General features: G+C 27.6%; 1 protein-coding gene across 2 annotated transcripts in view; it reads left to right on the top strand.

The window, feature by feature from the left end:
* Strump (WASH complex subunit strump) overlaps positions 1–16,326 on the top strand; it is a 55,841-nt gene that overhangs the window by 31,143 nt on the left and 8,372 nt on the right. For both annotated transcript variants that reach the window (XM_087164450.1, XM_087164447.1), the window contains exons 17-23: positions 1,003–1,182; positions 2,167–2,294; positions 4,724–4,814; positions 7,230–7,404; positions 8,593–8,669; positions 13,504–13,607; positions 14,670–14,799. In XM_087164450.1, coding sequence (XP_087020576.1) covers positions 1,003–1,182; positions 2,167–2,294; positions 4,724–4,814; positions 7,230–7,404; positions 8,593–8,669; positions 13,504–13,607; positions 14,670–14,799 — 885 coding nt within the window. The remainder of the gene's footprint in view (positions 1–1,002; positions 1,183–2,166; positions 2,295–4,723; positions 4,815–7,229; positions 7,405–8,592; positions 8,670–13,503; positions 13,608–14,669; positions 14,800–16,326) is intronic.

Here is a 16,326-nt window from a genome sequence, read left to right as displayed (position 1 = left end):
TTTATCAGCATTTACAGTTAGATTATTTTTTGCCTTATTAAGTAGAAAATGTTTGTTTCATTGAAACCGCTTTGTGCTTCCATTATCTTAATGCTTCCTTTGTTATTTTTTTTAATTACATTCCTTCTACAATAAAGATTAAACTATTCTATCTTTATGCAAGGAAATTATCTGCATAAAGAGTCTTATTAGTATGAGTGTAATATGTGTTAAGAAAGTTCTTGTTAAAACTGATAATTGTCTTAATTTGAAGTTTATCTTTATAAGGTAAATTTATGAGCCTGAAATGCTAAGTGATTTCTTCTTGCTACTTCTTACTTTTTATTTGTTTTCTCCTTTTTTTTTCTTTTTTGTTGATAAAGCAGACATAGTTTCTAATACCATTTAAGATTTATCCGTAAAATGATATTAGAAACTATGATATTAATATGATACTAATTTTAATATTTATATATTTACTACAGCAAATTGTTTTATCTTGAGTTTTAACATGATAATTCATAACTTTGTTGTCTCTTAATTGTATAAATAAATTAGGAAAGTTTTTTTTCTAACTGGGTTAAAAAAAAGGATAGTTTTTTCGAAATTCAAAATCAAATTTTTGTGTTAATGATGGTGCAATAATGTTTATAGAATTATTAAGTTTATCATATTTTGAACTATAAACCCTAGTATCAACATTTTATAATTCCCACTTTCGATAATTACTAATATGTTGAATGAGGACAAATTTAATCTAAAATTTCACCACACTTAAGGAAAATTTTGCAATTGTTTAAATTTTTAAAAGTCTTTAATGTGTTTATTATTTTTTTAAAAATTTTTATATGGTGGACAAAAATCTTCAAAAGGGCAATAATATTCTAATGGTATTTAATTATATAATTAAAATATCTATTAATGTTTGCCCAAAAAATGTTTAATGTGAATTCTTCATTATTTTTTGCTCCTTATATTTCTGTAATGTTTTATTTCTTTCGTTTTTTTTCTTTTCTTTTTTAGTCAAGTGAATTAGTTCCTAAATTAGAAGCCATTGGACAAAAAATGGATGGCTTTCGTCGATCATTCGAATATATCCAAGATTATGTAAGCATATATGGTCTTAAAATATGGCAAGAGGAGATGTCTAGGATAATAAATTACAATGTTGAACAAGAGTGTAATGCATTTCTGAGACATAAGGTATTCCTTCAAATATTTCATTTCAAGCCTGTTTAAGATTCACTCTCTCGTTATTCTTATGTATACGTTATATTCATTTACTATTATCATACTATTTAATATTATATAAGATGATATACCTTAGTACTTAGACTCCGAGACACATCCTGTTTGAGATATTTTTTCGTTTCTTAAAAGATAACCTAGCAAAAATGAAACCTACTTTCAATTATTGAACCTTTTATTGGAATTGAGTTATATCATATCACTATTATGCACATACAGTCGGACTTCTATTTAACGAAGTCGCTAAATCCCGATATTAAGTTCGTTATATGCAAAATTTGTTAAATAGAAAATCACCTTTTGAAATACTTAAACATCACAAAACAAGTTTTAAATTCATAAACACTAGGCATAATTAAAATAGCAATTGTAAACTAGTAACTTTATCTTGTAAACTAGTATTCACTTCTCTATTTGGAAGTTATTTTACAAAGAAATTTCTAAACTCTTCTTCGTTCCTCGAAAAAATAGAGAAATTCGCAAAATGGAAGTTCGTTAAATAGAGGTCCGACTGTATTTATTCTAATATTATTTCTGTTCATATTATTAATAGAATAAAAATATTTACTGAAATTGGTAGAATATATTAAAAAAATTTTGTACTAGTTAAATTTTTTTTATACTTTTAATCAGCCTTTATATATTTGCCCAAAACGCTTTTTCTGCCCTCTGCTGATCATGCAGTTAAGATATAAATTGACATTGAGTTTGCCAAGTTACTATTAATATTCTGTAAGTAAAATTAATCCTTTAAACGAAAATTTTTTCAATTATTATTATTTAGCTGAATATTAATTTTTCATTAATGTATAAACTATGAATTGTCTTTTCCAATTGTTATTTTGACCCTATAGGCCACCTTTGTCATTTTAAGAAACATTAGTTCACTTCAATATTGCTATGATTGCATAAATTTAATATTTTAAAACTTATTTTTAGGTTCAGGACTGGCAGAGTATTTATCAATCACGCACAATACCTATTCCTAGTTTTAATCCATTGGATAATATGTCTGTAAATTTTATAGGCCGTTTAGCTCGAGAAATTTTAAGGATTACTGATCCTCGGTATGTTCTTTACCTTTCTATTAAATATTTTTACTACAAATTTTATATTGTTTTCAATTTTTTCATGAAAACAATCGAAATTACATCAGATTCTTTGGTAATTTGCTTATACTGCAAAATCTATTTGTTGAACTATTATATTTTGAAAAGGTTAATAAGAGAATTATTAAAAACTTTATATCAAAAAATTTGTAAAAGCATGGATAAAGTATGCTTAAACTTAGTTTATGTGTCTAAGCGTTTATTCACACAATAATTGTTTTGGGACGCTGAAGTATAGAAATTGTTAACAATAAATTTTTTAGTTTAAAAAATTCAAATTCTATTTAATTCATATCCTAAAATAAAGATAAAAATATAAATTAAGATAAATAATAACGAATATGAATTAGGATTATTAAAGATAAAAATATATATAATTAAAGCAAAACTTTAAGTACAAAATAGCTGAAGCGGCCATTAAAAAAAATATTTCGCCATCAATTTCTTAACTCATATATTTTTTTTTTATCATTTTATTTAATTAAAAATTTGTCTTTATAAAATTTTTAGGTTGTATTAATAAGGCCATGTTTAAGATTCCATTTTCATTGGTTGTATTAGGTAAAAAAAATTAATTATCCTTCTAATAAAATAAAAAATCATATTTGATAAGAATAAATTCTCTTTTTAAAGGAATGCAGCAATAAATTGCACTCTTGAATAAACTGTTTCCCTTCTTTTAAAAATTCTTTTTTATTTGTCTGTAAAAGAAAGCAATATCTTGTGATTTACGGAGAAATGTGTGCTGAAGAAAGTTCAACCTTTTTTATTATGGTTATCAGGTTAATCTGGTTTTCTTAATGGAGTATGTTACTCTGTCTTTGTGACTCTGAAAAGTGATCCAAATATTGGGTTCCCTATAGGTTTCCCCAATTGTTTTTGTTTCATTTATGCAAATTACTATTTATTGCAACATGAATAGTCTGACAATCAATCAAAAACTATTATTCATCTTACATCATAGACCTATTTGTATCGGTGGCCAATTTAAGAGTTTATCTGTAAAAATTACTTGTGTATCCATAACGTATGCCTAAAAATTGGAATACAAAAAAGGACAGCCAACCGAAGTTTTTTGATTTACGACTACTAATGTTTAACTCCGTAGCCTTGTAAATTTGAATTCAATCCAGGAGACGAAGAAATACCTGGATCAAGTGTTGGGAGAAATTTGTCTTCATGAAAGACTTTTTGATGGAACTCACCCACATTTGCATTATATGTAGAGAAAAACTGCAAAAAGCTTCCATAGTAAGCCTGACGGCAAGAGGGCTCTAACCCTTTACCTGTCTAGCACTGAGGATATTTTACGTCAGTTCTGTGGCCAGTTGTGGAATTCGTATTCTCGCTGGGACTCGAAACCCAGCTCACCTCATTGAAAGGCGGACTCTCTATTCCCTGAGCCACCAGGGCTCTAAATAAAATATTCAACAGATCAAAATTTTACTGAGTTCTCCCTCAGCTTTTTTTTTTTTGATGTGCCGCCCACCCTGCTTGCCCTTTGATCCCAATAAATGCACCCTGTTTGCTCTTTTGGCAAAAAGAAGCTGCCATCCCTTAAAAACACAGCCTTTTTATTCAGATTCCATTTTGAAAAAATTAATTTCCTGATTAAATTATAATTACACATTGGTAAACTTATCTCTGTTTATAGGTTAAATTCTAATTGCTATTATAAATATTTACTTCGTTAAGTTTATTCTGAACTGGTTAAATTTTTATAAGTTACTTTTTTTGGGAGGGATATTAATACATTAAGTGATTTTAATATTTAAAACTATTTTGTAAATAAATCCCCCCTTTTTTTTTTTTTTAAAAAATGCACCTTCTAATGTTCATTTTCTCATAATTTTCACTTTAAATTATAGAAAAAAGCTTTCCTGTTTATCAATTAATCATTATTTGTTAGTCTATTTATTTTTATTTTGAAAAAAAATATGCACAGAGATTGCATTTCAGCATGCCAATAATTATTTTTATAAACTACCATTTTTTTCCTCCACATTTTAATAATGAGAGAGAATTACTTTTTGAAATATACTCATAAAATAGTATGAGAGGGTTATTTAAAAATTGTTGAGAATAAAATTCAGTTATTACATAATATTACACATTTTGATAAATATTTACAATGTTAAGTGAGTGCACTTAGTGCCTTTCCAGAGAGGAAGTTCCCTGCCCTTTTTTATTCCTAGGGAGAACTCCAAATCTTATAATTATTCAACTGGTCAAATATTATAATATAGCTTAGCAGGTCATTTTTATTTGGATTACTTTTTTTCATTATAGTTGACATTAAAATATTGCCTTTAAATTGTAATTATTTTAATTAAAAAATATCTTATATTCCTGCTATTATGAATTTCAATTAGTATTTTCCATTTCAGATTAACTGTTTATATTGATCAAATGACTGCATGGTATGACTCAAAAACACATAATGAAGTAGTGAATTTAAAACTATTTTCGCTAATTCAGGTAATTAACATTTTTTTAAAAATTTATCTTACTTTTGTAAAGATATTATAAGGCTCATAGTTGTCCTTACATTCTTGATATAAAATATTTTGTCCTGATTTTTAGCGATTGATTTTTTTTTCAGGACATACTATTAACAAAATATTTTGATGAAGACACGATTTTAAACGAATCATTTGAAGTTTTAAGAGTTTCCTTCGCAAGAAAAAATTCACATAACAACGTTACAAATAGTATATTTTAATTAAAAAAGTGAAGTCTGAAACTTGTTTCAAATGAAATGGAGTTAGCATAAAAAATTTGACCCTTTTTTTTTAATCTTTTCCTTTTTTTCCGAAGTACAAATTATTACTAAATCAGTACGAAACAATTTTTTTTTAATAACCCACACTTTTTACAGAATAGTTTTCTATTGTCATTTTACACCATTTTGACCCCAATTTCATGCACATAAGGTATTATTTGTCACTTATAAGATACTGCATGAAATCTAATTTTTTAAAAAAATAAAACCTTCCTGCCACATTATAATTTCACTTTTATTTTTACAAGTGTCGGCCTAAAACCAACACGCTTGATATTTTAGTAAATAACGACGGACCACCAGCTGCACTTTTTGTTTTTATTAATAACAACAACATTAAGTATAAACAACAACAACAGCTGGAGATATTGTGGATTTCGAAAGGGTTTAAGAGATATTTATCCACATCTAATGTTTATCGAGTCTCATAGAAGTGATGATTTAATCTCGTTCCGCTAGGGAATGGCGCGCATGCGCCAACAACAAGTTAAGAAAGTTTTACCATAGTGATAAGTTTTAAGATAGTTTTACCATGCATTTACTGAACTCCAAAATATTCGAGGTATAAAAGTTTAATACTGCTGTGAGTATCCTGTTATGTCTCCTATTCTAGAAAATATTTTAATTTTATTGTTTGTATTGTAAGTTTATTGTCTGTTATAAAATTGGCTATTATTTTCTATCTGAAAAGATCTATGATTTTTGAAGTTGTATAAGGGGTTCGGCATTTTGTGTTCATGGTCATAGAACTACAGGCATGACCAGTTTGAATAAGCAACAAGAACAATACATTATTTGTAATTTTTTTTCTTTTGCAAATGTTTTCTTAGTTATTGTATTCTTTTCTCTAATGCTATTTTTTCTAGAGTTAATAGTTTTTTCTTTTCTGAGAGAAGAGACTAGGGGCCACTCTTCCATCGAATTGACAAAAGTTTTTTCTCTCAATGTATCTCTTTTTGTATAAAATAAAAATTTCTCGTTTTCACTAAATGTTGTTATTGTCTGAAAATATGAAGTAGGAAAGTTATGTTGCATTCTATTTTCAGATTGAAGATAACTTCGTTTAATGATTACTATTATTTTAATAAGTTGGTAAAATAGTCAGTAAAATCACAAATCATTCACGAATTTTTAATTCTATAGTTCTGATGCACTTATATTATCTATTAATTTTATTTAATAATGATAAAACTTAAAAATTATTAAAAATCACAAACATATGTTAGCTTGGATTTCAGAAGTGCCACAAATTACTCATTGTTCTGATTATCTTATTTCAGTCTTTTGGTCATCTTATGAAAAAGAAACTAAGATTTTTGTTGTCTTAATTTTTTTCATTACATCCGATTACTAATTGGAAAATAATGATGTTAAGGATAAACTTATTGACATTTGTCTTAGTAATTTTTCTCTCTTGGCCTTCAAATTACAGTGAAGGCATTGTTTTTCATTTCTTAGACATTTTATTTATTGCAAACTCAAAAGTACTTTTAATTGTCGATTTACTCTAAATAATCGTTTAATTTTTTAGTTCTTTTTCTACTTTTGATGATCTTTTCCAGATTATGTTCCAGATCTCCTGATTTCACTGTATAATGTTTCCTTATTATTAGTTTATTTTTATATACATTTATTCTGTAGTATATACATTATATATGATTTAGCTTTGAGATTTGTTTCGATTTATCTTTATATCGAGGAATCAATTTCTAAAGTCACGAAAATTCAGGATCTGAGATTTCTCATCGTATGTGCGTGTGCAGAAAATTGTAATTTAAAAAAAAATTCTTTTTTTTTGATTGTGTTCCTATCTTAATTTTTTTTTTATTTGAAAACATTGAGTGTTGCCCTATTTTTTCTTAAATATTGTGGAGAATTAAAGGACACAAAACGGAATTTTCAATGCAGCAGATTACACTATTTTTTCTATTTCTTTTCTTCTTCTTAATAATTCATGCATGTATTGCCCTAAAAAATGTTCTAATATATTTATAAAATGTTGTCTTTGTTTTCATTTTGAACCACTACGGGGCCTGAATATCATTGTTATTATTCTAGTGTATGAATTGTCTTTTATTTATTGTTTTCAAATTGTATTTAATGTAATTTAGAAAAGCATAGGAACTCCAGGATTAACAGGTCTTGACAGACTGATGTCATTCATGATTGTTACAGAACTTCAAACACTAGTCCGTATCTATGAAAAGTTAATAATTGGTGATAAATCATGGCAAGAAGCCCTTAAAAATCTTCAAATAGCTATACAACCAACTAAGCAAATTATAGGTAAGACTAAAGGGCTGACATTAGTTCAAAAATTTTAAAAACCAGTAATTGTCTGGGTTTTTTTTTTCTGCTTAAATTAGATACATATATTAAATAAAATGGATCTTTGAATTTTTTTTATTTACTTTAAGAATCATTCCAAAGATATAAGTTGGAACACAAAGTTGTTGATCATATTCCTGAATTCTTCGAACAAGGTGTTGTATAGTGTTTTACAGAAACATCTCAATCAATTCTTTTGTCATTTCTATGTGGTTTAAAATTGCATTCTCTATGATTGTACCTAGAGTTATTTTTTTAATTTAGCTATTCCATTATTTAAGTTACTACGCACTTTCAAGAAGATTTTTTTTTTTTGAAAAAAAGTTTTTTTTGAATAAATTTTAAAAGTTTTCAGAAACTTTAACAATGCACTATTAACATGATTTTAAACAATATTAAAAAAAATAATAATTTGTCAAGCCCTGCTTGACAAACAGCAGCGGACGGGTAATATATTTTTTGAATAGGTGTTTTAAGAAATAAATGTGGTTTGCGACTTATTTCAGCTTATATCTTTGCAATGTCCTCAAATTTCAAAATAAATAAATAAAAAATATATGTTTGAAAAAATGCTGTTCTAGTGGCATGTATTTTAAGAATCCATTGTATTTAAGAATTCATTTATAAAATATTATATTATATATAAATACTCACATAAAAAGTTATTTTCCTGGAACTTTCAAACTTGTGTCACATTTTAATTTAAATATTTTTCTCTTCTAAAACTTGTACGTAATTTTTAATTATTTATCAATTTCTTTCATAAACTAAAGATTATTTAATTATTTTTTCTTTTTGATATTTAAGAATATCAGAATTTATTAAGAAATTAAGCTATATTGCTAACTAAAATAAAATGCTTAAAGTTATTAAAATATTAATTTTAAAATGAAATGAATGATAATTTTTCACATGAGTGATGTAATTTTTACTTTAATGTATCATAATTTTAAGTATTGTGTTTGACTAATTCTCACTTGAAAATGATCTAGAAATTATTTTACTTTAAATTATGTATTTAATTTATTGCTTAAATACTATCTCTTTGTTATTATGTTTTATACTTTATTTTCAGTAAATTTATCACCTTATAAATTAATTTATCTTTATTTTAGCTTATTTATGTATCTTAACTATTTTTTTTAGCTCAACCTGCTCGTGTTTATGGGCCTGTTATGTCCAAAGCTTCAAAATATCCTCGATTTTTGGAAAGTTTAATGAAGGTTAGTGAGTTTTTATTATTTGGAATTTTACAGTTCAAGAAAAGGAAAACTATAGTGTGTTTCTAGCATAGAAGTATTCATAATATCTTTTAATAAAAAGTCAAGAAAAAAATATCAGCTATTTTAAAAGGATTATTAATAGCTGTTTTAAATAATAATGCTGTGAAAACTAGCTAATAACTATAGCATATAAATATATTTCTATTTTTTTTTCACACAACACTTAAACATAGTTAATCACCTAGCCCTATTTTAAAGGCTCTATCTTTCAACAGTAACTTTAATTTTAAAAAAAATTTTATTTTTTATTTTCAATAGTAACTTTAATTTAGAGGACTTTTAGCCATGATAGATTTAATCCTAACATTGCTATGTATACTTGCTGGTTGTTTAGTCATTTGGCGGGATCGAACTCAGCTTGGCTCTCCAAAAGCAGAGTGAACAACACCTTTGCAGACCGTGCTGCCGGAGCACATCTTTCTTTTCCACATGTATAATTATAATTTTAACTAACTTTTAGTATAACTATTTTTTAAAAAGAAAAAAAAGGGATTTAACTAAATGTTTCCAAATATGGTAGGACTCATAGTTAAGGAGGAACTCAGGAAGAATAAAATGTCTATCAAGTCTGAAAGTTGTGGTTTATACAAAACCTTTAAATATATATATATGCATTAGAGTCTCGATTATTCGAGGTGAACGGGACCGAGCGTACTTTGAACTTTCAAAAAATTGAATTATCGAAAGGGTAAAAATTTAATAAATATTTCAATAAATGGAAACAAAGCAATTTTTAAATTTCAGTATTTAATTGAAAAATATAATATATTTCAAGAAAATTTACTTACATTAGAGGATCAGAGAACATTTACTACATTAAACCAAGTTACAATGTTCATTATATTACTGTATCAGGTTAATTCTACTTTAAAATAATTGTCTAATTTGTTTAAACACACTATTCACACATTTCAGAGTTGAACACACAGTATCGTTTTTCAACATTCAGTCATAGTAATCATCATAAAATCAATTGTAGCAATTCGGCGTGTTGTGTGTGCGTTTGTCATTATTTGGGAGTAAAACTTACTTTATTTTCACTAGTTTGAATTTATGGGAAACTCGAACAACCGAAACTCAAATTATCGAGATTCTACTGTATATATATAAATTTCCTCTGAATTGCATACAGATAATTTTTATTCTGAAGGGAAAGTTTATTTTTTTAATTTTTATTGTTTTGTTTATGAAAATTTTGTTTCATTTAATTTTGGTCTTATAATTACACAAGCCGGCGAAATTGAAGTTTTTGAAAAATACAAGAGAAGTTTTTGTTGATTTATATATTATTTGATGCGCTGATTACGAAAATGACCTTCATTTTCCTCAATCACATCAGGATTTTTTGTAAAATCGATATAAATGTTTTTACTAAAATCCTATTTGCAAAGGAATTCTCTCAAACAATTTTGCATGTACTATCTGGTAATTGACGTCTTCATTCATTTTGATCTATGTAAAATTTAATCTTGTGAAAGTAAATTGATTTTTGAGTGATCGGCTAATTTCTTATTGGTCAAAAGGAATAAAAAATACTGTTGCCAGATCGCACAAGTCATGTCTGGTCGAGAGAGAGACAATTAGTTCTATGTGTTTAAACATTTTACATCAGTTTCCAGAAGAAAAACACCAACATACCATTTTATATAATTTTTTTAAGATAACTTGCGTAAAATTGACGATTGACCAAAAATATCAAATATTCTGTAGGTGTACACGAAAGTTTGAAACAAAAAACAAAACAAACGAACGAAAAAAGTTTATATTTAAGCACATTCTCGTTTTCCTCTGAAACTTATTTTTCATGATCTCTTTTTATGCTAAATCTCAGGTGTATCTCGAGCTATCATCCAACAGTAGTCAGTGTTGGAGTGGTTTGTTACTCCTCTGAATACATTGAGTTAACAGAATTAAGTTTCGGTCGTGTGGTGGCAACAGACATTTTCTTTTCAGATAACGTAAGTGACGTCATCCGTGCATATGATTATGGAATCTGTATATAAAGCATGCATTGTTGTAAGCATGTGTTCTTGTCGACTTCCTGTCTTGTCTCTTCACTATGTCACGTCACTGTGTTGTTGTTTCCGGTGACGTACCAACATTTTTGTTAAGATATATTTATGTTTAAATATCTTCAGTTGTACGCTGTATCGAGATGGTACTGTATGAAATAAAGAAATGTTTAAATCTTCAAGTTTCTTTATGTGAGTTAACACTTTCACTCAATACTGTGCTACTCCGCTAACGCATCAGTCAGCGAGCATGTTCCTGTCCCATCTTAATTGATATTTACGCTCCATATCTCTGATAACTTGATGGAACCTTTCCCCCTGTTCTTCGAAGACTGCTCCTAAATTTTCGGGGTAAAAATCCACATGTGAGTGAAGGAAATGCATTTTCATACTCATGGAGCAACCCAAAGTTTTAAATTTTTCAGCATTTTCATGACAATATCTTTATAATCAGGATCCTTGAAGTTATCTTGAAATTTACTGATGACATCTTTGAAATCAACCCAAGCTTCTTTTTCCGTGTTCCTGTCATGTTAGTCTCAAAATCTTAATTTTTCATGAGTTTGTGGATATCTGTACCAACAAAGATTCCCCTTTTAACTTGGCTTGGGATAAACCTGGAAGCTTTTTGCGCAGGCATTTGAAACAATCACCATCTTTTGGAATAGCCTTGACAAACTGCTTCATTACACCTAATTTTAAGTGTAGCGGAGGTAACAATACTTTTTTGGATCAACTAAGCTGTTTCGAATACCGTTCTTGGTGCCTGGGTCAAGATTTTGTCTTTTCGACCATTCTTTTTTAACCCAATGTTCTGTCTTGTAACGGCTGTCCCACTCACAAATAAAACATGGGAACTTTGTAAATCCACCTTGTTGACCAAGAAGCATGGAGATAACTTTCAAATCACCGCAAATGGTTCAATTGTAGTTGATATATTTTATTTTGTCCAGGATGAGAGCCAAGTTTTCATAGCATTCTTTTAAATATACCGAGTGTCCAACTGGTACAGATGCATACTGGCTACCATGATGAAGAAAGGCAGCTTTGAGGCTTCTTTTGAATGAATCTATAAACAGTCTGCACTCATCTTTATCGTAGATGACATTAAATTTGCTCATCAATCCAGGAACGTCAGAACAATAGACCAAGTTCTCCTCTTAATCAAAGTACTTAATAAATTCCTTTTCTAGATTCCTGTACCAATAAAAAGATGCTCCTTTGACCAATAAGTGTTTTTCTTTCAATCTGAAGCCTAACAATTCAGCTGCCTCTTTCAAAAGGCCCAGATCTCTAGTCAGATTATACAGTACAACCTGAGAGAAGGGCTGAGGCGAGCCGACTACAGATGGCTCATATTCGATATCGGAGGCTTGAACTTCCGGATGTTCTGAGTCTGAAGACTCTGAAGAGATGATTGGCAATTAAGTTGGAGGGAAAGGCACAAACACATCAGGTCCATGAGGAACGGGGTGTATGGCAAATGGAATGTTATCAGGATAAGATATTAGTCTTTGATTTTTCGGTTATACCCAAGAACATGGCAAGAACAAAAATAACAATCATCAAAGTGGTTTAGGGGCTCCCACCGCGTCATAGGAATTCCAAATCGTGAAACAGTCTTCTTTCCTTGGTACCATAAGCATAGATCATTGAGACACTGCAGACAAACTTTATGAGCAGCCAGTGATTTGTCCTGGTCTCTGAGTTTCATGCCAAAATATGCAAGATAAAGTTGTCTTACATAGTTTGTAATCTTTCTAATGCGATTTTTAACAACACTATATTCGCCTCATATATGACAAAAGTCATCTGGGAAATTTTCACAATGTCTCGAACTCCCTATTACACTTGATAGTGTTCCTGAGAGGTCAGCGAACCTAGATAAGAATTCTCTCGAAGCTATTGGTAGAGAGAGGAATTGTGATCAAACGATGTCATAGAGGGGTATTTTTGTTGATTTAACCAAAGTCGAATGCTGGTCAGGCAAGAAATTAAAAAACAAAATTTTTTTGGAAATATTCATATAAAGTCCAGTAAAACTGAATTTTTCAAGAAAACGTAACGTGATAGAAATTTTTCATTATTATTTTTCATTTCAGCACCAAAAAATACATCAAGTTCAGCTATCAGACCCCTTGTATTTTTTTCATCGCAGGCCTGTGTTATTGCATTAAATGTTTCATTATTGGTATATTCTGAAGCCTTAAAAAGCGGTTCATGGTATTGACTCTACAGTACTAGTTCATATGGTTGTTTTAAGTTAGTTTTTTTTCTTAGTCTCACCTCTCATCACTTTTCTCTACCCCTGTTGTTAATTTGACTCTGATGGAACCTACATTGGAGAAGGGGTAAAGTCTAGTGTTATTAGATAGATTTTTCAAAATATCAAAGAATTTATTATTTTTTTTTCTTGGTCTGACATGTACTTCTAGTGATCTCAATTTGAAATTTTTTTTATGCCATCTACATTTTGAAATTAATGCACCACTGATTAACCAAACTGAAATAACCTGTTTGTCAAATTGGGATACTTTATTCTGATAAATTCAAATATGCTATAAAAAATTCGAGTTTCTATTTAATATTTTGAGGTGAATCCCACCTTACCAATTGTTGAATACCCACCTTACCAAATTGTTTCTAAAAACATTTACTTTCATATCATTTTTCATAGAAATCTTATTAAGTGATACTCTGAACTGTTTTTTTTTTCTTTTCGATATCCCCCATTTCTTTAAAGAAACGAAAATTTGTTTCAGGTTGGGCAGATGCAACTTTTGAGACGACGTATAGCTTATGAATTGAATACTTCTTGTAAATTTGATTCCAAACACTTAGCAAGTGCTCTTCAAACCGTTAATGAGTAAGTTTTTTATTACAAAATAGATGTATGTATTCATTGCAAAAATATCTTTTATGCCAATATGTTAAGTAAATGTTGAATATAGTGTCTTTCAATTAACATGTTAACTCCGAGTAACTAAACGGGCATTACCGAAATAAAAATATATAAATGTAACTAATATTTTTTTCTCAACAATTTACAATTTTATTTTGTAAATTTCCATTTGTCTTAAGAATGAGATTTGAATGAATTGTGAGTTGTTACATAAATAATAAATTGATTATCTAGTTATTTATCACACATACACAATTCCCAAGAACAGATATGTAAATTAAAAAACTTAACATATTTATTTCAACCTTTAAATTTTTTTTTATTGTATTTTCAAACCTATTTCTTACAAGAGCCCTCAACAATTTATTCATATTTTGTTATTTATGAATTCTCGGTTCTATAAGCTGTTTATGAATGCAACGATTTATTATAAATAATGCTAATTATATAAGATTAAGTTATTTTCATTTTCTTTTCTTTTAAACAAATTTACTAGAGGAATTATATTTTAAGAGAATTTACTAAATTTAATATTTTGAAATAGTAATTGATACTAATTAAATTTGTTCATTTAATGGTGTATTGGTTTAATGTACTTGATCCTTCTAAGTACTAAGCACATAGTATTGGAACCACTGATGCAATTCCATTTTTATTATGTGTACTCACAGAGCATTTGGACTTGGGGAAAGAGCTGATTTTTCATTTTTTAGTACTAAACAGATTAAGATCATTTGTAAGTGTATACAGGGCCTAGTTAAATTATGATTTTCATATTTCATGCATTGCTTAAAATGCCAGGCATTATATAAGATTCCCACATTTCATACATTGAAAGTAACATATACATATATGACTATTAGTTAATTTTTTTCTCATTTTAAAGTGTATTGATTGATTTCAACATTGGAGTGAATTTTATGCATACTATGTTTTTGTACACCAGTACATATGTTTATAATATTTCACATTTTTTATTTTTCTTGCAATTCTCATTGTTAAATATATATATACAATTTTTTAAAGGGCTTTAATTGCGGACATCGAACTCCACTACAAGGATCCTAGCAAACCATACCCAAAAGAATCGAATCCATTGTTATATGAGTTGTCTTCATATTTAGAATGGTCTGGTATAAATAATCCTCTAGCAAAAGTAAGTTTATCCTTTTAAACAGTCTTTATTAGTACATTGTTTATTAATTGTTGACACTGTAAAAATGAAACATATATTATTAAAAATTTATTTTAGAAAAATTTACTTTTAATCTTTTACAAAATACAGTTCCTAAATAAATTATCTCCAATTGCCTTGATTTCTTTCTCCAAATAATTGAATGTATTTATTTCAGTGTATTTATGGGATATTGAAGTGACCTCTTTCATTGAACACTTTTAAATGAAAAAAAAAAAATCATTCCCTTATTAAGTTGAGCACTTATCTAAGTGGACCATCGAATTCAATGTATACATGTTTGATACAGTTTTTTTTAATAACCATGTATTTCTATGTATAAGTCAGGAACATTAAAAAAAAATTAAGGTAGAAAATTATCTTGGAAACAGATCTTTTTGGCTAACTTAAAAATTCTGAAATTTGCACGAAAAATGAAAATTTCTTCTTATGTTATATTAATTCGAGATTTAATTTGAAAATTACTCTTCAAAACATTTTTAAACTTTCTGCAAATCATTATCACTTTTAATAACTTCCAAGAGAAAAATATGTACACGAATTATTGTATGATTTCAAATATAGTTAGTACTCTTTTTTTACTTTGGCTAATTAGAGATTTGAATTTAGAGCAATATTTTTAAATGCACTTTTTACGTATAAACAAATGGATTTATAGTATGAAATATACAATATTTGATTAATACATTTGAGTACTTTTTTAGTTTTCATTATAGAATAAAAATATTTAAGGTGAATTAAAAGATGAATTCTTATAAAATGAAGAAAATAAAGCATTGCCAACTACTAATGAAAATGCCACTGTTTCATCTGAGTTGGGATGCATATTTTAAGAATCGTATTTTTATGTGTTGCTTAAAAATAAAATCTAAGTTTAAACCTAGGATGTAACAATTAGCATTAAAAAAAGTTAATGAAACATTTTTTGTTGTTTTTAATTATTTGAGAATCAATTTAAAAACATTTAATTTTCATATTTTTTTTTTAAATTTTGTATGGTTATTGCTAAATTATGTTTTTTTTATTTTTTTAAAAAACAGAAAGTGTACTATTTGTTAATTATTGGTTAATATATAATTTTATTGCTATGATTAAGCTTAGAGATACTAGTAATTATAGTTTTTGATCTGTTGATATTAGAGAACAAGGAAAATTTAAAATGATTATTTAACCATTGTTTCTATTTTCAAAATTTTGGTTTTATTATCTTTCTCTTATTTTTGAAACACATTTTAATAGTGAAACTTTTTTTATGAAGCTAGAATAGTGAGTCTTTTTTTTTTGTGAAATTAAAATATTTAGTCTTTTGGTCTAAGATTCTTGGATATGTTCCAGGTAAGATTTGTGTACAGATCCCAACTATTATAAATTAATGTTCTTATTTCAATTCATCAGTTGCTGAGGTAAATGCTGTTTTTTTATTATTAAAGAGTATATATTTTTAATTATATAATTGTATTATAATATTACTTATGTTGAATGCAGTTA

Source organism: Parasteatoda tepidariorum, chromosome 1, assembly GCF_982258835.1.
Source record: "Parasteatoda tepidariorum strain Cologne lab strain chromosome 1, Ptep-v5.0, whole genome shotgun sequence".
Classification (NCBI taxonomy): domain Eukaryota; kingdom Metazoa; phylum Arthropoda; class Arachnida; order Araneae; family Theridiidae; genus Parasteatoda; species Parasteatoda tepidariorum.
The sequence above is the reverse complement of the archived record's forward strand: the minus strand, read 5'-3'. Positions and strand labels throughout refer to the sequence as shown.